The sequence below is a fragment of the Hakea prostrata genome, chromosome 8 (assembly GCF_041222555.1).
Source record: "Hakea prostrata isolate BN-2017 chromosome 8, UWA_Hpros_2, whole genome shotgun sequence".
NCBI classification, from domain to species: Eukaryota; Viridiplantae; Streptophyta; class Magnoliopsida; order Proteales; family Proteaceae; genus Hakea; species Hakea prostrata.
Window position 1 is genome coordinate 53,060,964 of NC_142607.1, and position 25,326 is coordinate 53,086,289.

Below are 25,326 nucleotides of genomic sequence, written 5' to 3' on the forward strand. Positions count from 1 at the left end.
TAAGGTTTTGCGGTTAAGTACCTGCTTGATAATGGTATATTTATCTATGTTGAATGGTCTGAGAACTTCTAACTTATATTAAAGAGGCACAGTCAGTCTTTATTTTAATAATAGGAGAGTACGGAAAGAAAGAATTTCCGGATGTGGTATTATTACAAATAATATTCTAGAGACAATTCTAGCCTTTGTTCTTAGAATTACAACACTCCTCAAGTTGGTGTATAAATGTCTATCATGCCCAACTTGTTGGTAATGTAGCCAGAAACCTTATTACACAGACTCTTAGTGAAAACATCGGCCTTCTAGTTGTCAGATGAGACAAAAGAAATGCTAACCAAGCCATTTTGCAATCATTTCCTTAATGAAATGTTTGTCAATCTCCACATGTTTGGTCGGTTGGTCCTATCATGCTAAACTGGATTGTGGGCTATGCTAATTGCAGACTTGTTGTCCAGAAACAATTGTATAGGTACTTTCAGATCTGCACTTAAATCTTGAAGTAACCCCTTCGAGCGTAGTCACAAATACCTTGTGATATTGCTCAAAAATTCTACTTTGGCACTGGATCTAGCAAAAACTGCTTGTTTCTTGCTTCTCTAAGTTTCTAAGTTTCCTCCCACATGGGTGCAGTATCTTGAAGTGGACTTCCTATCATATGGCATCCAGCCCAATCTACATCTGTGGAGGCCTCAATATTCAAATGTCCATGATTCCTTTCCCCGGAGCTGCCTTTAGATATCTTAGAATTCTATAGACAACATCTAGATGAGTGGAAGGAGGATCATGCATGTACTGACTTACTAAGCTAACATCAAATGTAATGTCTGATTTAGCGTGAGACAAATAAATCAATTTCCTCACTAGCCTTTGCTAGCTGGTCTTGTCCATGAGTTCTCCTTCTTTGGTCTTTAGGTGTGAATTAGGCTTAATAGGTGTTTTAGTTGGCTTGCACCCCAACATCCCTGTCTCTGCTAATAGATCCAGGGTATATTTTATTTGAAAAAGGGAGATGTCGTTAGCTGAATATGTCAGTTCAATGCCTAAAACTACTTGAGCTTTTCGATGTCTTTGATTTCCAATTGAGTTCCCGAGAATGCCTTTAGGGCCGGAATATCTGCTACACTACTGCCTGTGGTGACATTGTCGTCCACATCCACCAACAAAACTGTGTGAGTGTCTGTCCTCTTTATAAATAGGGTATGGTCAGCATGGCTTTGTTTATATCAAATAGACACCATAGCTCTATGGAATTTTCAAAACCATACTCTTGTGGGTTGCTTCGACCCCTAAAGAGCATGTTTAAGTTTGTGTTGATAAACACGGAATTGGTAGAATGGCTTATCGATCTATGATCTCAAGCCCTCTATTTATAATTAAGAGGAAAATACACTATTACATAAATACCCTTACTTGGGTAACAAGAAATAGAAATTTACATGAATACAAACTCTAATTGAACTCTTAGTAGAATCCAACACTCCCCCTCAAGTTGAGGCATAGATATTAGTCATGCCCAACTTGCCTACAATAGGAAGGAAATCTCTTTCTTTCAAACCCTTAGTAAAAACATCTGCTAATTGGACTCCAAACCTCACGAAAGGCATGCAGATAAGCCCTTGTTCCAGCTTTCCTTTGACAAAAAACCTGTCAATTTTAATGTGCTTAGTTCAATCATGTTGCACCGGATTATTAGCAATACTATTAGCAGCCTTGTTGTCACAATATAACATTATAGGGTTTGAAACTTGGACTCCAATATCTTACAACAAGCCTTTCAACCATAGTAGCTCACAAACTCCACAAACCATAGCTCTATATTCAGCTTCGTCGCTGAATAAAGCTACCACATTCTGTTTTTTACTTCTCTAAGTAACTAAATTACCTCCAACAAAGGTACAGTAACCTGAAATTGACTTCTTGTTTGGAGATCTAGCTCAGTCTGCATCAATGTATGCTTATACTTTTAAATTGTCAGTGGGAGACAAAAGTATTCATTTTCCAGGAGTTCCCTTCAAATACTGTAGTATTTTGATAATAACCTTCATATGAGTTAAATATGGATCATGCATGAATTGGCTCACTATACCCACGTCATAAGCGATGTCTGGCCTGGTGTGGGACAAGTAAATAAGCTTCCCTACCAGCCTTTGGTATCTTCCTTTGTCCATTGGTTCTCCCTCTTTATCTTTGAGTTTAGCTCCAGCTTCAATAGGGGTATCAATTGCTTTACACCCCAACATTCCCACTTCTAATAATAAATCTAAGACATACTTTCTTTGGGATAGGAATATACCCTTCTTTGATTAAGCTACCTGAATCCTTAAGAAATACTGTAACTTCCCTAAATCTTTAATCTTAAACTCTCTGCCAAGAAAGTCCTTCAACCTTTGAATTTCTTCACCATCATTCCCTGTGATGACAATATCATCTACATAAACAATGAGAAGTGTGATGTTAGTACTTGACTTCTTGACAAATAGTGTATGATCAACATTGCTTTGGTTGTACCCAATAGAAGTCATTACCTTCAGGAGGCGTCCAAACCAGCATCCAGGAGACTGTTTTAACCCATAAATTGACCTCTTCAACCGACAAACTTTCCTTGCAGTATTGTCATCGGAGAAACCATGTGGGATTTCCATATAGACTTCTTCCGCTAACTCCTCATGTAAGAAGGCATTTTTACATCTAGTTGGTGCAAGTTCTAGTATTTGTTCACAGCTACAGACAACAGATTTCTGATAGTGTTTAGTTTAGCAGCATGGGCAAATGTCTCCTGATAATCAATCCCATAGGTCTGGGTAAACCCCTTTGCAACTAGTCTAGCTTTCAACTTGTTGACTGATTCATCCATATTTTGTTTAACCACAAACACCCATTTGCAGCCCACTAGTTTTTTTCCTGGAGGAAGTGTAACCAGCTCCCAAGTGTCATTTTTCTTCATTGCCTGCATTTCCTTTACCATAGCTGCCTTCCATCTCTTATTAGCATAGGCTTCTTGCCAACTTCTAGAACCAGATATAGATGATAGATAGGATATAAAAGCACGGTAAGAGTTAGACAAAGAGTCATGAGAGACATATTTAGCTATGAGATGCTTGAGTGCAAGACCGACTCCTTTTCTCAAAGCAATAGGAAGATCAGAAGAAGATACCTCAAGGGGAATAGTAGAATCTGATTCTGAAGTAGGAGACTGAAGTTGGCAACGTGTCACCTTTCTCCACTTGCTTTAGCTGGTTGTAATTCTTCCTCTGATAAGTTTGCACCTCCTTATTCTGGTTAATCTAGTTTTGAAAGACCTCAACAATGTGTCTCACAAGAGTGGTCTCCCCCTGGCTAGGTTCTTCACATGGTTCAGAAAATGAAGGGGGAGGATTAGAGTTCTCAAGTATACTGACCGAAGTCTCCCTCTAGTCAGGAAACTCTTCTTGAACTCTTAAGTTGTGTTGGTGTGTGATAGGAATATAAGATTTAGAGTTGGAAAGAACACCTCTCCTCTTTGACTCTCCCCCTGGAGAGGTGTATAGTAAGGGCAATACTCATTACAAATTACATCCATGGATACAATGGTTTTCCTGGAAGGAGGATGATAACATTTGTACCCTTTCTGAGTAGCAGAATACTCCAAAAAAATGCAGCGTAGGCCGCGGGGAGCCAGCTTACTCTGGTGGGCTGTGATTCTAGCATAACACAAACATCCAAGAATCTTTAGGGGAATAATAAAAGAAGAAGCTCCCTGGAGAATCTCATTAGGACATTTAAATGCCACGTGTCCTAGTGGGCATCCTATTCATAAGGTAAGAAGCAGTGAGTATAGCATCACTCCAGTATTGGTCAGGTACATTCATAGTAATCATAATTGAACGTGCTATCTCTAAAAGATGCCGATTCTTCCTTTCGGCAACCCCATTTTGGGCGGCCATATCAACACAACTAGTCTGGTGTATTATGCAAGAGTTAGAGAGATATCTCTGAAATTCACCATCAGTATACTCTGTGCCATTGTCACTGCGAAGGATCTTCACAGTGACATTGAACTGAGTTTTAATCATATTATGAAAATCACGAAAACATCGGAAAACCTCATTTTTTTTGTTTTAAAAGATAAATCCATGTAGAACGAGAGGGACAATCAATAAAAGTTACAAAGTACCTATGGCCAGTAATAGACACACGTCGGCAGGGACCCCACACATTAGTATGAATGAGCATAAAAGGAATAGATTTTTTATTATGGATAGAAGGTAAATAAGTAGAACAAGTCTGTTTCGCAAAAATGTAGGCTTCACAAAAAAAATTATCCTCATTACAAGAAGAAACCAAATCAGGAAATATTTTCTTAAGAGTTCTTAGAGGGGGGTGACCTAGCCTACGGTGCCACTGATGAAGGTTTGATATTACCGAATGGACCAGATTAGAAGATGTAATCAGAGCGAAGCCAGATCCTCCAATCGGCTCGAGCAAATAAAGTCCATTGTCTAGTTTACCACGTCCAATCTCCTTCCTCGTGACTAGATCCTGGAAGACACAGTAAGATGGAAAAAAATGTCCCTTTACAATTAAAGTCATGTGTAAGACTACTGATAGAGAGCAAGTTAGTAGAGAAAGAGGGAACATGTAAAACTTTAGACGAAGAAAGTGATGGATAATGCTGAATGGTCCCTTTTCCAGCAATGGAAGAATAAGAGTCATCAGCAATTCGAACTTTATCCTTTCTAGAAGTTGGAGAATATTGTAAGAAAAAAGAGGATAAACCTGTTATATGATCTGTGGCTCTTATATCAATGATCCAAAGAGTATAAACTGAAGAAACTTGGAAGCTTGTAAAAGTTTTACTTGAAGTAGCAAGGTAGGAGTTGGTAGAGGAAGCAGTGTTTGAAGCTGTACTGGCGGTAGAAGACTGCATAATACATCGCAGAGTAGCGAACTCCTCTTGTGAAAAACCAACATCTTCAGAGGATGTGTTGGAAACTGTCTTAGAAAGATTAGCCTTTGGTTTTCCCTTTCTTTGAGCTCGTTTTTGCTCAAAATCTGCAGGCTTCCCATGCAGTTTCCAATAATTTGCCTTGGTATGATATGGTTTGTGACAGTGCTCACACTTGACAATTTCCTTAGCTGGATCAGATTTAGTGCTAACAGATTGTAAGGATGATTTCTCCATAATAGGAGTATGAAGCATGGCTAATCGACGACTTTCCTCACTGAACAAGAGCATAAGACTGTTCTAGTGTTGGAAAGGGAGAACGACTTAATACTTGCACTCTGATTTGATTGTACTCCACATTCAAACCTGCCAAGAAGTCATATACCCAAATCTTATCGATGTGGTTCCTATAAGTAGTGACATCATTTGGGTTAGTGGGATGATAATCCCTATAATGATCCAACTCCTGCCAAAGAGATCGCAATGCAGCATAATATTGGGCTATAGTCAGTTCCTTTTAGGTAGTCTCATGAAGCTTCTTTTGTAGCTTATAAACATGTGCATCATTCCCCAGCTGTCCATATTTTTCAGTAGTAGCCTTCTAAATCTGGGCTATAGTATCAAGTAATAGATATCCACAGACAATATTTGGAATCATGGAATTCAAAAGAAATGACATAATAAGAGGGTTATTCGAGATTCATTTATCCTGTGAAACGCTTGTGGTAGTAGGTTTGATAGTGGTACCCGTAATGTGTCTAACAAGTCCTCTTCTGGCAATAGTCCGGTAAGCAGATCGGGACCAAATCAAATAATTTGTTCTATCAAATCTTATCGAAAGATGATGAAGAATGGGGTAATGTTCGAAGCTAGTGGGAGCAGGAGTACCATCAATAATTGTCATGTTGACAAAATTATCTAGCAGTTCTTCAGTCTTCACCCTTTCAAAGTAGCAGAAATGTCGCAGAATGCAATAGCCAAACAATTCTAAGGAATGATATGATCAAATCTCCTCTGAAAACATGATCAATTCTAAGGAATAGCCAAACTTTACTCTTTTTTTTTTTGGGCTAAAACAAATAAACTCCAAAAAATATGAACTGCTGAAACATCAATAAATATGTTTTATTTATAACAAAATGGGATTTCGAACCGTAGAATTGGAGGACAAAATATGGTTCGGAAATAAGTTCTGGTTTGGTCCAGGTGATGGGCTTAATGGGATTTCAGAAGGGCTGGCTTAAATCGATGGGATTTTAGAAGGGTTTACTTGGGTTTAGGACGATGATGACGGAGGCGATGGTGAAGGACAATGTTGATGTCGATGGTGATGGTGGAGGCGATGGCGATGGTTCGATGGTGCTGGAAGCAGAGTCGATGGTCAATGGCGGAAGACGCAGGTTTAGGCGTGATGGGGAAAGTTGCAGAAGAAGAGTCGATGGCGGAATTCTGAGATTCACAAGAATCAGCAGGAATGTATGTGATTCTGTTCGTCTTACTCTTCTAAGCACAAGAAGCAGCAGGAAGCACTCTTCTAATTACAAGAACAGGAAGCAGCGGAGCAGCGACAAGCATGCGATTCTGTTTGGCTTCTCTTGAAGTAGCAGAAAACAGCAGAGCAGCGACAAGCAGCGGCAAGTGGTTCTCTTCCTCTCTCTCCTCTTCTTGTTTCCGTCTGTTTTTGTTATTCTTGCAGCGGCAGATTTCTGTCCAAAACTGAAGAACGATAGGTGCAGAAAATTTCAGAGAATTGAGATTTCTGCGCAGAAAAATCCTGCGATGGTTGCAGTAAATTCTGCAACGGTTGCAGAAGAACAAGAAGATCTGCGATGGGTTTTACGGTTGCAGAAGAAAGAGAAAATCTGGGTTTTGCAGAAGAAAGAAAGAGAAAATCTGCGATGGATTTGAAGAAAAAAAGATATAGAAGAAGATCCTAATCAAACTTAGGCTCTGATGCCATGTTGATAAACACGGAATTGGTAGAATGGCTTATCGATCAATGATATCAAGCCCTCTATTTATAATTAAGAGGAAAGTACATTATTACATAAATACCCTTATTTGGCTAACAAGAAATAGAAATTTACATGAATACAAACTCTAATTGAACTCCTAGTAGAATCCAACAGTTTGCATACCTTCCCATGAGTCTTAATAGAAATTACCTTGGTGGAACATCCATATGCACTTCCTCTTGAATTTCCCTATAAAGGAGAGCATTTTTAACATCAAATTGTTGAAGATCCCATCCTTGATTCACTGCACATTAAAGCACCAGTCGTACTATGTCCATTGTAGCAACTAGAGCAAAGGTCTCCTGGTAATCAATGCCATAGGTCTGAGTAAATTCCTTGGCCACCAGTCTAGCTTTATATCTGTCCATAGTACCATCAACCTTATGCTTAATAACAAACAGCCTCATACAAGTTACAACCAAGAGTCCTCTTCCTTGTAGTTAAGGTAACTAGATCCCACGTTTTTCCATAAGGCTCTCATCTCTTCATCTATAGCTTCTTTCCAATGGGAATGAGCTACTGCTTCCTAGCAGGTGTTAGGAATAGAAGCAGCGAACAAAGAAGAAACAAAGCTTTGAAAGTGTGGGTATAGTGATTGACATGATACAAAATCAGAAATAGGGCGCTCAGTACATGTTCGTGGTTGCTTTCTCAGTTCAATTGGTAAATCTGATGATGGATCAAATTTGGGATGGGAATAGACTTACAAGGATTAGTCTCTCTAGGACTGGGAAGTGAAGCTTCCAATTGGCTAGGAACAGTAGGAGGAATTTTTAGGGTTTCTCTTCTTTGGTATGTTTTTAGAGGAGATTGCAATGTTAGATCTTGCTCCCCTTGCATATCACTGTCCTTAGCCATCAGTCGTTGTTCTTGTTTGGTTACTCTATCGTCCAAGTGGGCATCATTAGCAGAAACTTTGAGAGGGATTTCTATAGGAGGAATGAGAACAAAAACCTCTTCACTAAACTCACGCTCCCCCCTGAAGAGGTGTAGTGGTAAAATAGGGAATATTTTCTTGGAAGACCATATCCTTGGTGATAAACATCCTTCGAGAAGGCGGATGATAACACTTGTACCCTTTTTGGATGGCAGATTAGCCAAGAAAGATGCACCGCAATCCTTGTGACCAAGTTTACCATGAACATGATGGTTTCGAGCAAAGGCAACACACTTGAAGGGCTTAGGATGGACTGTGAATGAGGTATAACCCAGAAGAATATCAAGGGGTCGCATTGCTGCAATAGACGGGATGGTTTTCGGTTAATAAGATAGGTGTGTAGCCTGCAAGGATTGCATCTCCCCAAAAACAGGGTGTAACATGCATGGTAAACATTAAGGACCTAGGCTGCTAGCAACCTCAAGGCAATGCCGATTCTTGTGTTTGGCACCCCATTTTGAGGTGGAGTGTAAGCACAACTGGTTTGGTGTATGATTCTATAACTAGCCAAGTAGGATTGGAATTCTCCGATAGTATATTTAGTCTGATTATCGGTGTAAAGAATTTTGATGGATGCCTCAAATTGGGTGATAACCATTTTGTGAAAAATTTGAAAGCAAGGGAGAATATCACTTTTTGGTAAGGCAAATAGACCTAAGGGGCTCTAGTGTAGAAGGCAATAAAAGTGGCAGACAAACGATATCAAGAAGAAGAGACACAACAAGAAGGTCCCCTAACATCTGCGTGAATGATAATTGAAGGGGTACTACTGCGAATTTGCGATTATCAGAAATAGAATAACTATGTCTAGTCTGTTTTGCAAAAATGCAAGCATCACAATGGAAATCATTCAAATTACAATGCATAGAACAAAATTCGGTAAAACTTGCGAAATTTCCACCGAAATTTTCCAGTTTGGGAACCTCGAAACGAAAAACTAGGGGACTGAAAAAAATCTCAAGTTTCGATCGAAATCGTCGAAGCTTGTCGAAACCTGGTTCAACCCAGTTAGACCAGCTGGTTCATGAGAAAAAAAATTCCCAAATTTCGTGAGAAACATGGGAAATTTCTTGAAAACCTGAGATTTTTTCTTGCAAGTTTCATAACTTTTCCAAATTTTCAATTTTTTTATTTCTTTCATGTTTCCCCAAATACCACCACACATACCCCCTCCATCAGGACTTCCTATCCAAATTATGTATTCCCATATCTTAGACATGTTGATGTCCAGACTTATAAAGTTACAGTTGTCGATTACCTTGACAACCATAGGCATAAAATGTCATGGGATGTTTATGTTCATTGGTTGGAGGTGAGAATGTTACAGACATAGTAATACTCAGCTCACAGGATGGATCCACTGAGTTATACTTTCCTTCTATTGTCAGTTACTTTGTATTTGATGTTTTGAAGTTAGAAATTATATATTGAACGTTATATACTTAAATAGTTAAGTTTATAGTGTACTTCTCGGACAACTTTGCATTGAGGTTATGTACATTGAATGACATATCTACATTGATTTTTTTAGCAAAATACAATCAATGTGTTATTTATGCTCTAGTTAGCTTAAATACAGAGTCCCACCGTAAAATACTCCCTAAAACCTGTTGAAACTTGATGTCGAAACTTACACAAAAAAGTCCTAAGTTTCCTCGAAATTTCCCAGTTTCCCACCTAGGTTTCCCATTTTCACTTGGTCGAAACTTGAGTTTCCCTCAAATTTTTTTCTATGTTACAATGTTTAATTAAATTAGGAAAAAGTCCAGCTAAAGTAGATACAACAAGATGACCAAGACGATGATGCCATTGAGGCAAGGTGAATAACGCAAATAGGAGAGGAATTAGAGACTGCAGCCAACGCCAATGGAGAATAGTCCAACAAGTAAAGCCTCCTTATTTGTTTACCACTGCCAATTGTTTGCTGTATTTCCTAGTCCTTAAAACATAATGAGAAGGAAAAAAAAAATGTTATTTTGTAGTTTAGGTCTCAAATAGTACTAATGGATAGAAAACTAATTGAAAAATTGAGGACATGCAAAATAGAAGATAACCGTATGGACTAAGGATGGTGAACAAATGATGGATCCCTTTCCAGAAACTTGGTGAAAGTGAGCCATATGCAATGCGAACAACATAATTTGGTTTTGGAGAAACATGAGAGTAAGAATGAAATAAAGAGGATGAACTAGTTATGTAATTGGTTGTGCCAGAGTCAATTATCCAAGTGTAAGGACTCGAGCATACTAAGGGCTTTGGCAACTAAAAAAATTGCTTGAGGTAGATGGAGACTTAGAAGGGGTAACCACTGTAGAGGCAACGCCAGTGTTGGATGTTGCTGTGGAAGAAGATGACTCAAATTTGGTCATGTTGATGGAGATGCTGGAGCTTATTTGACGGAAGGGGTGTCGGTGCACTGGAATCCTCCAAATGGGCCTGATTAGTAGCTACCTGAGAATTTCCACCACGACTTGTAGTAGGACCTCCTTCACGGGAATTGGGTGCTCGGCCATGGAGTTCATAGCATTTTTCATTTGTGTGTGATGTTCTTGCCCTCAGTAATCACACTTGACAGATGCACAATAAGAGTTTCCGGTGTCAATGTTACGAGTCTGAGAGCCTCCCGTCCCAGCAACTAAGGCTGACCTTTTGACTGTAAGAGTGTGAATTGTGGCATTCCTTTGGCTGTCTTGAGTATCAACTATAGCATAAGCCTGTTCCAAGGAAGGGAAGGCTCCCGTGAAAGAATTTAAGCACGTATTTGATCATACTATACATTGAGACCAGCTAGGAAATCATAAACGCAGAGCTAATCTTCCCACTTTTGATAAGCAGTAACATCGGTAGCCTAGGTTACGTAAATCTCCCATAGAAGTCCAATATTTGATAATATCCCCATAGAGTATTATAATATTGAGAGACGGTAAGGTCCTTTTGTTGTATGCCTGTAACTAATGAATTTTTCATCATTACCAACCTTGGAATAGGTATCTTTGGTGACCTTCTAGACAATAACTACATTAGGAAGAAGGTATCTTTCAGCGATAGCAGGTTCATTGGAATTGAGTAGAAAACTCCTGGCTAGACATTCATTAGTTTCCTACTTTTCTTAAGGTGAACTAGTCGTTATAGGTTTAACTGATGCACCATGAAGATGACTAGTAAGACCTTGAGCACCCATTGCAAGAGCAACAGAATGAGACCATCTAAAATGATTTGTCCCTTTGAGTTTAACCGAGTCCATCTGGAACGGGAAAAATCACGCTCATGAATGATTGGAGCATCTTTCATAGCAGACGAACGAGGAGAGGCAGTGGTAACAAACTTAGTAGACATTGTGCTGATTTTGATAAAAACATATGCAAAGAAGTTAAAGATCCTTCTTTCAGAAGGAATCTTACCATGAATGAGTATAAAGAACCCTTGATAGGAGAAAGAAAGTGCTTGCCACCAAGGAATAAAGGCATGGGAGGAAGAAATAGCCTTGAAAATGTGTAAAGAAAGTTCGTGGAAGCGTTTGAATGGGTGCCAGCAAGGTAGAGAGGCCCCTAGAGGGGGGTGATTCTCTAGGAACCTCGCGACAGGGTGCCGTGAGGCTTGTGGTGGCTGTTGGAGGTCCTAGGGACTTAGTGGTGGCAGGCAGAGGTCCTTAGGACTTGGCAGGGACAAGTAGAGGTCCTTGAGACCTGGCAGAGGCTAGCAGAGATCTTAAGACATGGTGGAGGGCTGGTGGATGGTTGGCGGTGGTGTCTAGTCAATTTTCTAAAATATTGTGGGGTTTTCCATAAATTTCTCAGATCTGTGGTGCATCAAAATTCAAAGAATTTTGGCTCTGATACCATGTTTAATGGTGTTGGATTCTATTAGGAGTTCAATTAGAGTTTGTATAGGAGTTAAATTAGAGTTTGTATTGATGTAAAATTCTATTCCTTGTAATAGTGTCTTTCCACTTAATTATAAATAGAGTGCTTGAGATCATTGATCAATTAAGCCATTTTACCAACATAGTGTTTCTCAACATGGCATCAGAGCCTAAGTTCGATTAGGGAAGAGAAAAAAGAAAAAAAAAGAAGAAGACCTACCTCAACTGCTGCGACTGGTCCATCGAAACCCATTGCTGCTCCATCGCAGAAACCCGTCTTCTTCTGATTTTTTCTGTCTTTCTTTCTTCTTTTTAAACCATCGCAAAAACCGACTCTTCTCTTCCTTCTGCCTTCTACTTATAAAGTTCCGCCACAGTCACCTTCAGCGATCGTCTTAGCCATCGTCACGGCTCAGGTAACTCGATCTCCATTTTTGGAACGGTAGAAGTGGAAGAACAAGAAGAAAGATTGTTACTGCTGCTGTTGCATCATCTTCCCAATTGCGCAACACAAATAGTTCTGTACAGAATCGTAGAGCAAGGGTAGCATCACCATCATCGTCTCAGACTCTGCTTCCGTTGCCTGATTCCGTCGCCGTTGCCTCTACTGTCGCCGTCGTTTGCTTCCGTTGCCATCGCCGTCGCCTCCTTACATCCCCATCACCAAGACGTCTTCGATTTTTTAGGTGTGAGGAAGACGATATCGATTGGTTATTGATTTATTTGGTTGGTTTTTGGGTTTAACTTCTGGTTCGGTTTTTTAGTTCATTGTTTGGTTCAGTTCTTGGTTCATTGTCCAAAATAGACTAGACCAGAACTATATTTTTCCTTTTTTCTTTGGTTCTATTAGCCAAAAACTAGTAGACCAGACCAGATTTTTGTCTTTGGTTCTATTAGCCAAAAACCAGTAGACCAGACCAGATTCTTTTCTCTGGTTCTATCAGCCAAAAAAAAAAGAAAGAAAAGGTATTTGGCCCCATTGCTCTTTGGACCGTGTTTGTTTTCTTTTCGGGTATCCTGGAGATATATATTGGGTGATTAAGTGTATGTCTAAGAAAATTTTGTCTAAGGAGTCTTATATTTAAGCGGACTGGTTGTGTCCCTCCAGTCTTTCCTGGAAACTTTCCTGGTGTACTTTGGTTCAACAATATACTAATTGGAGGTAACCTGAGGAGATACTTTTCACGTGTTATCATTACTTAGGATTGTTTTGGGTTGTTCGGCTATTGCATTCTGCAACATTTCTGTTACTCCGAAAGGTTGAAGACTGAAGAACTGCATATAATTTTGTTAACATGACAACTATTGATGGTACTCTTGCTCCCACTGGCTCCGAACATTACCCCACTCTTCATCCTCTTTCGGTAAGCTTTGATGGGACAAATTATTTGATTTGGTCCCGATCTGCTTACCTGACTATTGCCGGAAGAGGACTCGTTGGATACTTTACGGGCACCACTATCAAACCTACTACCACAGGCATTTCACAGGATAAATGGATCTTGAATGACTCTTTTATTATGTCATTCCTTTTGAATTCCATGCATCCAAATATTGCCCGAGGTTACCTATTACTTGATACTGCAGCCCAAATCTGGAAGGCTACTACTGAAACCTATGGACAGTTGAGGAATGATGCACATGTTTATGAGCTACGAAAGAAGCTTCATGAGATTACCCAAAAGGAATAGACAGTTGCCTAATATTATGCTGAGTTGCGATCTCTTTGGCAGGAGTTCGATCATTATGGGGATTATCATCCCACTAACCCAGATGATGTGACTACTTATAGGAAGCACATTGATAAAATTTGGGTGTATGACTTCTTAGTAGGTTTGAATGTGGAGTACGATTAGATCAGAGTACAAGTCTTAAGTCGTTCTCCCTTTCCTACACTAGAACAGTCTTATGCTTTTGTTCAGTGTGAGGAAAGTCGTCGATTAGCTGTGCTTCTTACTCCTATTATGGAGAAATCAACTTTACAGTCTGTTTGCACTAAATCTGATTCGGCTACGGAGATTGTCAAGTGTGAGCACTGTCACAAACTATATCATACCAAGGCAAATTGTTGGAAACTGCATGGGAAGCCTGTTGATTTATAGCAAAAATGAGCACGAAGAAAGGGAAAACCAAAGGCTAATCTTTCTGAGACAGTTTCCACCCCACCCTCTGCAGACGTTGGTTTTTCACAGGAGGAGTTCGCTACTCTGCGATGTATTCTGCAGTCTTCTACTGCCGGTACAGCCTCGACCACTACTGCCTCTACTACCCATACCAACTCCTACCTTGCTACTTTAGGTAAAACTTTTACAGGCTTTCAAGCTTCTTCAGTTTCTACTCCTTGGATCATTAATACAGGAGCCACAGATTATATGACAGGTTTATCCTCCTCTTTCTTACAATATTCTCCAACTTCTAGAAAGGATAAAGTTTGGATTGCTGATGGCTCTTATTCTTCCATTGTTGGAAAAGGGACCATTCAGCATTCTCCATCACTTTCTTTGTCTGAAGTTTTACATGTTCCCTCTTTCTCCACTAATTTGCTCTCTATCAGTAGTCTTACACATGACTTGAATTCTAAAGTGACTTTTTTCCCATCTTACTGTGTCTTCTAGGATCTGGTCACGGGGAAGGAGATTGGACGTGGTAAACTAAACAACGGACTTTATTTGCTCGAGCCGATTGGAGAATCTACGTCTGCTTTGACTACATCTTCTAATCCGGTCCATTCGGTAATATCAGACCTTCATTAGTGGCACCGTAGGCTAGGTCACCCCCCTCTAAGAAGTTTTAAAAAAATATTTCCTGATTTGGTTTCTTCTTGTAATGAGGATTTTTTTTGTGAAGCCTGCATTTTTGCGAAGCAGACTCATTCTACTTATTTACCTTCTCTTCATAATAGAAAATCTATTCCTTTTATGCTAATTCATACTGATGTGTGGGGTCCTTGCCGACGTGTGTCTATTACTGGCCATAGGCACTTTGTTACTTTTATCGATTGTCACTCGTGTTCTACATGGATTTATCTTTTAAAACAAAAAAATGAGATTTTTCGATGTTTTTGTGATTTTCATAATATGATTAAAACTCAGTTCAATGCCACTGTGAAGATTTTTCGCAGTGAAAATGGCATAGAGTATATTGATGGTGAATTTCAAAGATATCTCTCTGGACTCGGCATAATACATCAGACCAGTTGCGTACTTGTGTTGATACGGCCGCCCAAAATGGGGTTGTCGAAAGAAAGAATCGGCATCTCTTAGAGATAGCCCGTTCCATTATGATTGCTATGAATGTACCTGACCAATACTGGAGTGATGCTATACTCACTGGCTCACTGCTTCTTACCTTATGAATAGGATGCCCAGAAGGATACTTGGTTTTAAATGTCCTAATGAGATTCTTCAGGGAGCCTCTTCTTTTGTTATTCCCCCAAAGGTTTTTGGATGTGTGTTATTCTAGAATCACAGCCCACCAGAGTAAGCTGGCTCCCCGCGGCCTATGCTGCATATTTTTTGGGTATTCTCCTACTAAAAAATGGTACAAATGTTATCATCCTCCTTCCAGAAAAACCATTGTATCAATGTATATAATTTTCCATGAGTTTTGCCCTTACTATACGCCTCTCCAGGGGGAGAGTCCTAGAGGAGGAGGGGTGTTCTTTCCAACTTTAGATCTTCCTATCACCCGCCAACACAGCTTAAGAGAGCAGAAGAGTTTCCTGACCAGGGGGAGACTTCGGCTAGCGTACCTGAGGACTCTAATCCTCCCCCTTCAATTTCTGAACCATGTGAAGAACCTAGCCTGGGGGAGACCACTCCTTTGAGACACACTGTTGGGGTTTTTCAAAACCAGATTGACCAGAATAAGGAGGTGCAAACTTATCAGTGGAAGAAATACAACCGACTAAAGTAGGTGGAGAAAGGTGATATGTTACCACTTCACTTTCCTGCTCCAGAATCAGATTATACTGTTCCCCTTAAGGTATCTTCTTCTGATCTTCCTATTGCTGTTAAAAGCGGGTCAGATCTTGTACTCAACATCCCATAGCTAAATATGTTTCTTATAACTCTTTGTCTGACTCCTACCGTGCTTTTATATCCTCTTTGTCATCTATATCTGTTCCTAAAAGTTGGTAGGAAGCCTATCTTGATAAGAAATGGAAGGCAGGTATGGTTGAGGAAATGAAGGCAATGAAGAAAAATGACACTTGGGAGCTGGTTACACTTCCTCCAGGAAAAAAACCAGTGGGCTGCAAATGGGTATTTGTGGTTAAACAAAATATGGATGGATCAGTCAACAAGTTGAAAGTTAGATAGTTGCAAAGGGGTTTACCCAGACCTATGTGATTGATTATCAGGGGACCTTTGCCCCTGTTGCAAAACTAAACACGGTCAGAGTTTTGTTGTCTGTAGATGTGAACAAGGACTGGAACTTGAACCAACTAGGCATAAAGAATGGTTTTTTACTTGGGGAGTTAGCAGAAGAGGTCTATATGGAAATTCCACATGGTTTCTCTTATGACAATACTGCAGGGAAAGTTTGTCGGTTGAAGAGGTCAATTTATGGGTTAAAATAGTCTCCTAGATGCTGGGTTGGACGCCTTCTGAAGGCAATGACTTCTATTGGGTACAAGCAAAGCAATGCTGATCATACACTATTTGTTAAGAAGTCAGGTACTAACATCACACTTCTCATTGTCTATGTAGACGATATTGTCATCACAGGGAATGCTGGTGAAGAAATTCAAAAGTTGAAGGACTTTCTTGGCAGAGAGTTTGAAATTAAAGATCTTGGGAAGCTACAATATTTCTTAGGGATTGAGGTGGCTCGATCATAGAAAGGTATATTCCTATCCTAAAGAAAGTATGTCCTAGATCTATTATCAGAAGTGGGAATGTTGGGGTTTAAAGCAGTTGATACCCCTATTGAAGCTGGAGCTAAACTTAAAGAAAAATAGGGAGAAATAGTGGACAAAGGAAGATACCAAAGGCTGGTAGGGAAGCTTATTTATTTGTCCCACACTAGGCCAGACATCGCTTATGCTGTAGGTATAGTGAGCCAATTCATGCATGATCCATATTTAGCTCATATGAAGGCTGTTATCAAAATGCTATAGTATTTGAAGGGAACTCCTGGAAAAGGAATACTTTTTTCACCCACTGATAATCTAGAAGTAAAAGCATACATTGATGCAGACTGGGATGGATCTCCAGACAGGAAGTCAATTTCAGGTTACTGTACCTTTGTTGGAGGTAATCAAGTTACTTGGAGAAGTAAGAAATAGAATGTGGTAGCTTTATCTAGTACCGAAGTTGAATATATAGCTATGGTTCGTGGAGTTTGTGAGCTACTATGGTTGAAAGGCTTGCTGCAGGATATTGGAGTCCAAGTTCCAAACCCTATGATGTTACATTGGGACAACAAGGCTGCTATTAGTATTGTTAATAATCCGGTGCAACATGATCGACCTAAGCACATTGAAATTGACCCGTTTTTTGTCAAAGGAAAGTTGGAACAAGGGCTTATCTGCATGCCTTTTGTAAGATCTGGAGACCAAGTAGCAGATGTTTTCACTAAGGGTTTGAAAGAAAGAGATTTTCTTCCTATTGTAGGCAAGTTGGGCATGACTAATATCTGTGCCTCAACTTGAGGGGGAGTGTTGGAGTCAATTAGGAGTTCAATTAAAGTTTGTATAGGAGTTAAATTAGAGTTTGTATTCATGTAAATTTCTATTCCTTGTAATAGTGTACTTTCCACTTAATTATAAATAGAGGGCTTGAGATCTTTGATCAATTAAGCCGTTTTACCAACATTGTGTTTCTCAACAAATGGTTTAAGAACTTCCGAGTTGCGTTAGAGAGACACAGTCATTCTCAATGTATATTTTATATTAGTAGGAGAGTACAAAAAGAAAGAAATTCCTGATGTGGGAGTATTTGAAGAATTCTAGTCTTTCTAGAGACAATTCTACCCTTTATTCTTTAAGTTATGATGATACACAAGTTCTTTTGTGAAGCGCATGTTTATTACAAACTGTTATTGGACTTGTTTTCCTATTTGGCATATTGGTTTGGAGGCTTTTCCTTTATAGGATTCTCCTCCACCCTTTTTGTGGGCTCTTGGAGAATGCTTCCAGTGTATTGTTTTTCCTTAAAACAAAGGTCTACTTATCATAAAGAGAAAAGGTTCCTTTGTGATAAGGCTAAAGGTCTTTGATGGTGCCCCTTGGCTTATGGGTAACTAACCTATTTTCCTAAGCTAGTAAGACCCTTAGTCCCTTGCCATCACCTCCACAAGGTTGACCTTAGCTTCATGGTTGGGATCTTGGTCCCTTAGAAGATCGAGAAATCCCACAAGATCTTGGACGAGATGCGGTAAAAATCCCTTGTCAACTCGACCCAACTCGTGGGTCTAGGGCTCATTTTGGGTTGGAATTTGGTATTTTGCCTATTTTAGTCCTTCTAAACACAGTGGTTGCCTTAGATTTGTGTGAAAACAAGTGTATATATGAGTTCCAACTCGACCCTTACTTTGAAACTAATACGCTGAAGGAGTGAATGTGCATACTTATAAAACATGATTTACACAAACATACCATTACTTGATGTGAATGAAAACATTCAGGTTTGAAGTCAAATAATACATCAAACATGTTCAATTGTTCACAATTTCACATTACTGCATTGGTGTACTTATAAGTTACACCATCAGAACACAAGAATAAAATCAATAACTAAGCAGCTTTTGCCCCACTTGCACCACCTCCATTAGTGATAGCACATAGTTTTTGAGAAAAATGAAGTTTGGGGAGAATGCTCATCTTGCTTCAAAATCAATAGATATTTATTGCAGATGAGCTAAACAGCTTGTTGATGCAGCTTAGGTAGAGATTAGACCAACTTCTAGGCAAAATATCCAACAATAACACCCAAACCTGCAGAAGGGGATGGAGTGTTGAGACAATTCGAGATTGAGTCTTGACCAAGATATCTCGACTCGTCTCGACCGAGATGGAGGATTTATAAAGACTAGGTTGAGCCGAGATCTTGCGAGGTCTGAGATCTTGAACCAAGTTCTTGGCCAGGATATTGTACTTTTTTTTTTGGTATCAACTCAACTTGCATCGGATCTTGTCTCAAGTTCTTAAAGAAGCGAGATCTCATGGGACCTCATGCTTAACTTTGTTCCATTGTGGCATTAGCTTAGTTGTCAAATTTTCTCAATATCTTGACATGCATGCCAAAAAAATGAACTGCCTCATCTTCGTTGTGATCTGTCTCGACATCTGTTGATTCCTTACCCCCCTCTTGTCCATCACCATTGTTGAAGATGATGGATTTAGCTTTGAGCAACCCATTAAGTAAGATTGGCTTCGTCAAATTGCATCCATTGCAAGATATTTGGTCACCAGCTGAAATCATGCTTTGGTAAACCTCGCTTAGTCCTTCATCTGGTAAACCTCGCTTAGTCCTTCATCAAAAGAAGCCCTTACTAGCACTCCATCTAGTGTCACTTTAGATAAATTTATATTCCTCCCATGAGCTAAGTAATCCTTGATCCCTTTGAAACTCAAGCCTTTTCCCTTGAGATCAAACATTTCCAATATATATGAGTTGATTCTCTTAAAAGTTCTTGGAAGAACTGACCCTCATTCATTTGACGCTACGTCATATTGTATCCCTTCTTGCAAGCTAATTCCTGCTGCATTTGCAGTCTTCTCCTTTGGTGTAGTCTTCATCCTTGACACAACTGATTTTACAACCATCAGCCTTCCTGTCGATCTGATGGTTGCTATCTTCCTGGTCACTAGAGCTGGACCCGCCAGTCTCCAAACAATCATGGACCATAGGCTCTTGGTTCTTTGTCTTCTTGGACTTTGCATTGCCCTAGCAGAAGAAGCTTCTCTCTCGACAGCTGCACCACGTCTACTTGTTCTGCATCTTGACACCACCAATTGTCACCCACCCCTTACCGATCAACGTGCATTATATGTGCATTGAACTTCAGTCACCATCCCCTTCCTCATGTTCTTCGTACCCCTTCTCTATTCCTCTTTCACCCTTCTAACTCTGAATTCTTTCTAATTCCCGGCCCTAAAACCCATTGGTTCACTTCGTCCAAGTCAATACTTTACCCTAAGTCCCTAACCTTAATCAATCCCTTCCCTTAACTAACCCAGGCCAACCCTAACCCTTCGTGGTCCTCACTTAATGCTTGCTCTCTCTACCTTAAGCCCACCAAAAGCTTGTGCGACCCTCTGCCATTTCTCAACCCCTCTTCCCAGGCCCATTGCCTCTTTCACATATTGGCCCAAACTGATGTAGCCCTAGATTGAAAGGGATCGGCCAGAAACCAGGATCTTGTATGAAGCAGCTGTGCTTGAGTAGGTTAGATGAGGGTGTGGGGTCCACTTGAGGGTTTGGAAATGTATGGTTTAGTGATTGATGAGGAAGCTTACAGTGAAGGTTTGGGCTTCGTGGAAATGGTTTAAATGCTGTATTTGAATTTTCAGCAAATTAAGGTTCAGTTTCCAGGTATAAATAGGAATCTTTGCAATCTTGGGATCAATTCCTAGTTAGATGGGGGGTTATCTGATACATATGTGGACTAAAGATGGTGATAGGATTGGGAGATTTGAAGTTCGGGTCTTCTTGTCAAAAACTGGCATGATTAGCTCTTGGATTTCAAAGGTTGGATGGGTTCTGGTTGCAAAACTTGGATTGGATGAGGGGGTATTGTGGTCCAAATATGGAAGGTTTTGTTGGCTGGATGGAGGGTAATTCAGAAATTATGAAATTAGGGACTTAAGGAAGGAATGAGAAATTTTGGGTTTTTGATAGTTGAATGGGCTGGCATAGGAATTTGGTGTAGGGGTTGTGAATTGACTTTGGATGAAAATTGATAGTGAAATTAGACTGCTGGTGCATTTATTAAGGTTGGTTTCCAAAAATCATAAGTGACAAAGGGAAGCGTAATTCATCCGAAAAAAGAAAAAATGGAAGCTTAGATTTGAGGTTGTGTTCCCCAAAAATTGAAAACATGGAAGGGAAGCTTAAGGTTTGGGATTGTCAATAACTTACTTTTGCGATATCCTTAGCAGCAGCTTGTTTCATTATCCACTGTGATGAAAAACATCTGTATAATTAAGTAATTTGAAATAGATCTTCCTTAGATTTGAAGGCAGCTTGAATTAGAACTGCCAGGGAACCCCCCGGTGATGGGACCATTAGTTGCAGACCAATTACACAATTAGACATCTAGACACTTCCTCACTGCAAGGAGTCGATTGGGTCACACAAATTTCTTCTGCTCATTCCTTTGGAAAGGGAAAAATATCTGCCATATTCCTCCATCCAATTAGTTGGGTTGCACAAAACATGATTCTATCTGGTTTAATTGGGTCTTGATGTAGGACCTACAACCATCCTAGGAAGACCCATAAGGACTGAAAGTAGACGTAGGGTTGCTGCCTAGCACCTTGCAGCCCTGCTCAGCAGTATAGGAAGATTTGGCCCAACATAGGGGCAATTTTGTAAACTTGGGCAATCATAATGATGTGAGCCAGAATTCAGCCCCTGGCTGAAGCCTTAGAGTGGGCCCCATGGCCACTCCAAAGTGGTCAATCCCAGCCCTAATTAGTTACTAATTTTAATTTTCACAATTTTCTTTTTAAATTTCAGAAGAGTCTTCATCAGTGAGGAGTCTAGTTTGAGTCAAAGTGGAGTTTTTGAGTCCCTGGGAATCTTCTGTTAGGATAGATTCTTATCAGTCTTTATTTACAAGAAGAATTCCTTTAGTAGTTGAGTGATATGAGTCTTAGGGGGAAACTATTTTCAAGGAGATTCCATTAGATCTTTAATTATTTATTTGGATGGTTGAGATTAATTGTAAGGGGATCCTAATCTATAAATGAATCCCCCTTAGTTTTGGAGTCTTTTAGTAGGTTATAAGTAAGCCTATTCTTTCTTTGTAATCTTCAAGTCTGATTATTTGAAGTAGAATATTTGAGTTGAGGGGGCTACAGTGGATTAAATTTAACTTTCTTCTTCAAAGATCGGCAACAACATTCTGTCTACCACTCTTCTTACAGTACTTTGTCTTTTCCCAGAAATTCCAGCAAGTTTCCAAGTAAACAGACTCCACCCCCTTTGTCCTCTCTCCCTCACCATCACTGACATTCCCCTTCCCCTTGCTGCCTCACCTTGGCAGCAGCTTCCCCAAGCCTGCACAACACCCCTAACCCCTCCTGCTATCCCTATCCCTCCCCCACAATCTCCACTACCTTATGGCACCCCTCCTCCCTCTCTAACCCTCTCGGCCCCCTCTGGTTCTCTACTCTGATTTGTGGCAAAACAGGGAAAAAACAGAGAAGAAATAAAGAAGAAAAGAATAGAAAGAAAAGAATAGAAAGAAAAGGAAGAAGAAAGAAAGAAAGAAAGAAAGACAAAAGAAAAGGTTTGAGAAATTGCCCCGGGACTTACAAGAACTATTCCTTCCTTCAGAGATCAAGCCCATGGTTACCCAAACCCTTCCCATTAATCGATGCTTTTTATTTTCTTTCAACCCTTTGGTGATTCTGCATATCCCAAAACCATCCCATAGGGTTTTGGTAAAGCCCTAATTTCACCCTTCTTCCCAATTGATCCCAACCAATTTAGATTTTGTTAACTGAACTTTCCTTTTATAATTTCAGATTGGTCCTTTTTCATCCCATATTAATTTTGGATATCTGAATCCATCCCTGGAAGCTTGTAAACAATCCATGTCAAACCTAAATTGTCTCTAGGATCTTCCATAGATTCATTAAAGATCCACAAAAATCCAACCTTTGCGTAATATTTTAGGCTTATTTGCTGGAAGATTCTGGGCAAACCCCTAATTTTAGAGAAATAATTCTAGAAAACCTGACTCTAAAATTGGATTCACATCACATAGTCAAGCCCAGTTAGGTCTAGTTAAATTTGGAATCTTATTAGGAGTCTAGTCCTACTTTTATTTTCTTATTTAAGTTAGTCTAGGTCGAGATAAGTAAGAGTCCTATTTAAGATAGAAGTCCCTTTTTGTTTCTATTTCAAAGTTGAATGCTAGTAGGGGTTGTCTAATAAAGGCTAGAAATACATAGTCTATTCTTGTAGCCAAAACAGTTTTACCGTATAAAAAAATTGCAGGGAGAGTTACAGTAGAAGTTGAGGTTTTGGCCAGGGTTCCAGAAATCCCCAGCACAGGAAGGTCCTGCGGCAGCATTTTTTTGGTGTTTTCTTCAGAATTTTGTCATCTTCAACCTCCTAAAATCAGTAAGTGCTCATCCCTACCCTTCCCCACCTCTAACCAGCATTTCGCCCTACCTTTTCTCCCTCTCTGCTTGTTTGCAGCATCCCGTCTTCTTCCCCCAAAGCCCTAATTTCTAGCTCGCCGAATCCCCACTACATAATCCCTCCCTTTCTAGGATCATCATCCCCTCACGTTCTCTAGCATTTGACCCAAGTATCAGCCCTGAACCTCCTCCAGAAATAAATTGAAGTCCTAGTTATCTAAAACCCTAAACTAGGAATACCCAGGATTAGATTTAAGTTTCAAGCACCCCAAAGTCTCCAACCCTTTAACCTTCTAGCTGACCCACCATACAAACCCTAGATCTCTCAAAGCAGAAGAGAATCCTGGCTGCAGGGTTTTAGAAACCTAATTTGACTGCTGATTCCCTAATTGATCTTGGGTTTTGGCCTGAACCAAGTGAGGCTACATCATATCTGCTATTATTTTCTTTAGGATGACTGCATTTGGTCTGTTCCCCAACCTGCAGACAAATGTTGGGTTTGGTGCAAATTTCTTCTGCTTCATTGCTTAGCACTCTCAACCACCTCTTTTGTGATCAAGGATGGGGCTTCTACATCTCTCTTGATGGGTATCTGGCATCCCCTTGGGGTCCTCTATAAAATCATTGGCACTCGTTTGGCTCTCTTCATCTGGTATCCCTAAATCTGCCCCTTTCTCCTCAATCACCTCTGTAAGTTGTAGGCCCCTTCCCCTGGGTCTCAACCATGTTTGGTGTCTCTCACACTGCCAGACCACTTCTCAAGGACAAGCATACTTGCACCTATCCCCTGAAGGAGGTTTTAACTCTTCCTGAGCTCGGGATTTTGTCAAACACCGTACCTCTCTGGTTCCCTGGTCTAACATTGTCTGGTTCAAAGATTACATCCCCTATCATAGTTTTAACATTTGGAGAATCCTTAAGCTATGCTTCCATTGCCAATCCTTTCTCTGCCATTGATGAAACCTGTCTTCCCCTTTCTAAGGTTTTGCTGATGAATTTTTTTTATTAACCAATTTTTTTGGGTCTTCTCAAATCTCAGCTGCAACAGGTTTTGTAAGCTGTTCTGTAATTATGTTGATGATTCAAGTTTTGTATGCTTTCCTAGGTTACTTGCACATGCTAAGGTTGAATCTGTAAGATCAAAAGCAGCACAACGAAGCAGTCAATTGAAGAGAAGATGGTTTTCTTTTGGTTGGTTAGTTAAAATTCAGTGCCCTGTTTGCTTAACTACAATTACCTTTTATATTGCTGAGTAGTTATTGGTTGATGTTGTCACCCATTAATTCAGACAAGCTCAATTTGTTATTGTGTCTCCCAGGGGTACCAATTCTGAAAATACCTCTGGTGCAAGTTGTCCAGAGGGATCACAGTTGATGGAGGAAAGACTTACTAAAGAAGAATGGCAGGCAATTAATAAACTATTGAGTTACCAGCCAGAAGAGGAGTTGGCCTCCCATTCAGGAAAGGATTTGCAGAATATCATTCGGTTTCTAGTAAATGTTTCTGTCAGTCAAGCAGCTGCAAGGATTATTGATATCAATGAGACAGAGATTATTTGTGGTAGATTTGAAGAACTTCATGCTAGCACGAAGATTTATGGTCGAAGCACCCATTGTAATGTGTCATTGAGATTCTATGGTTTATCTGCTCCTGAAGGTTCACTTGCACAGGTTGATTTCCTAGTTAAACACAATGGTGGTTGATCTTTTTTTGCTTATTTTGGTGCACTGACATCATGCTCTTCTACATGTTAAATGATCTTTGATGATGGTCAACATTACAGAGTTTTAGCAGTGAGAAGAAGGTGAATGCTTTAGCTGCAAGTTTTGTGCAGTTGCCAGTTGGAGAAAATGTGGACTGGAGTCTTTCAGCAACAATTGCTCCATGCCATGTCACGGTGCTTTTCTTGAACTTGACATGTTCTTACCTTAGTGACGGATGATTTGTTGGGTTACATCTATTTAAACTCTTTCTAGATTAAACATTCCAAAATAAAACCTTCGATTGATTAGATGTTTTCATCTGTAGTATTCAAGGCTGATATGTTCTTAATGTTCGTTATGCCAAGAAATGGATTTTAGGTTAAAAGTAGGGTGTGTATTTGATAGATCCCAGATTTGATGGTAGGTGTAGGTTATCGATATTGGATACAACCAATATGGTACCAATATTTTAGGTTAAACTCTCTCTCTCTCTCTCTCTCTCTCTCTCTCTCTCTCTCTTTCTCTCGGGCACGTATTGGATTGCACCAAAATGTATTGGCCAGTATGA

General features: G+C 39.9%; 1 protein-coding gene across 3 annotated transcripts in view; it reads left to right on the plus strand.

The window, feature by feature from the left end:
- LOC149008591 (uncharacterized) overlaps positions 1–25,326 on the plus strand; it is a 153,649-nt gene that overhangs the window by 32,845 nt on the left and 95,478 nt on the right. For all 3 annotated transcript variants that reach the window (XM_089165298.1, XM_089165296.1, XM_089165297.1), the window contains 3 exons: positions 24,161–24,250; positions 24,374–24,725; positions 24,839–24,952. In XM_089165298.1, the coding sequence (XP_089021424.1) occupies positions 24,161–24,250; positions 24,374–24,725; positions 24,839–24,952 (556 nt within the window). The remainder of the gene's footprint in view (positions 1–24,160; positions 24,251–24,373; positions 24,726–24,838; positions 24,953–25,326) is intronic.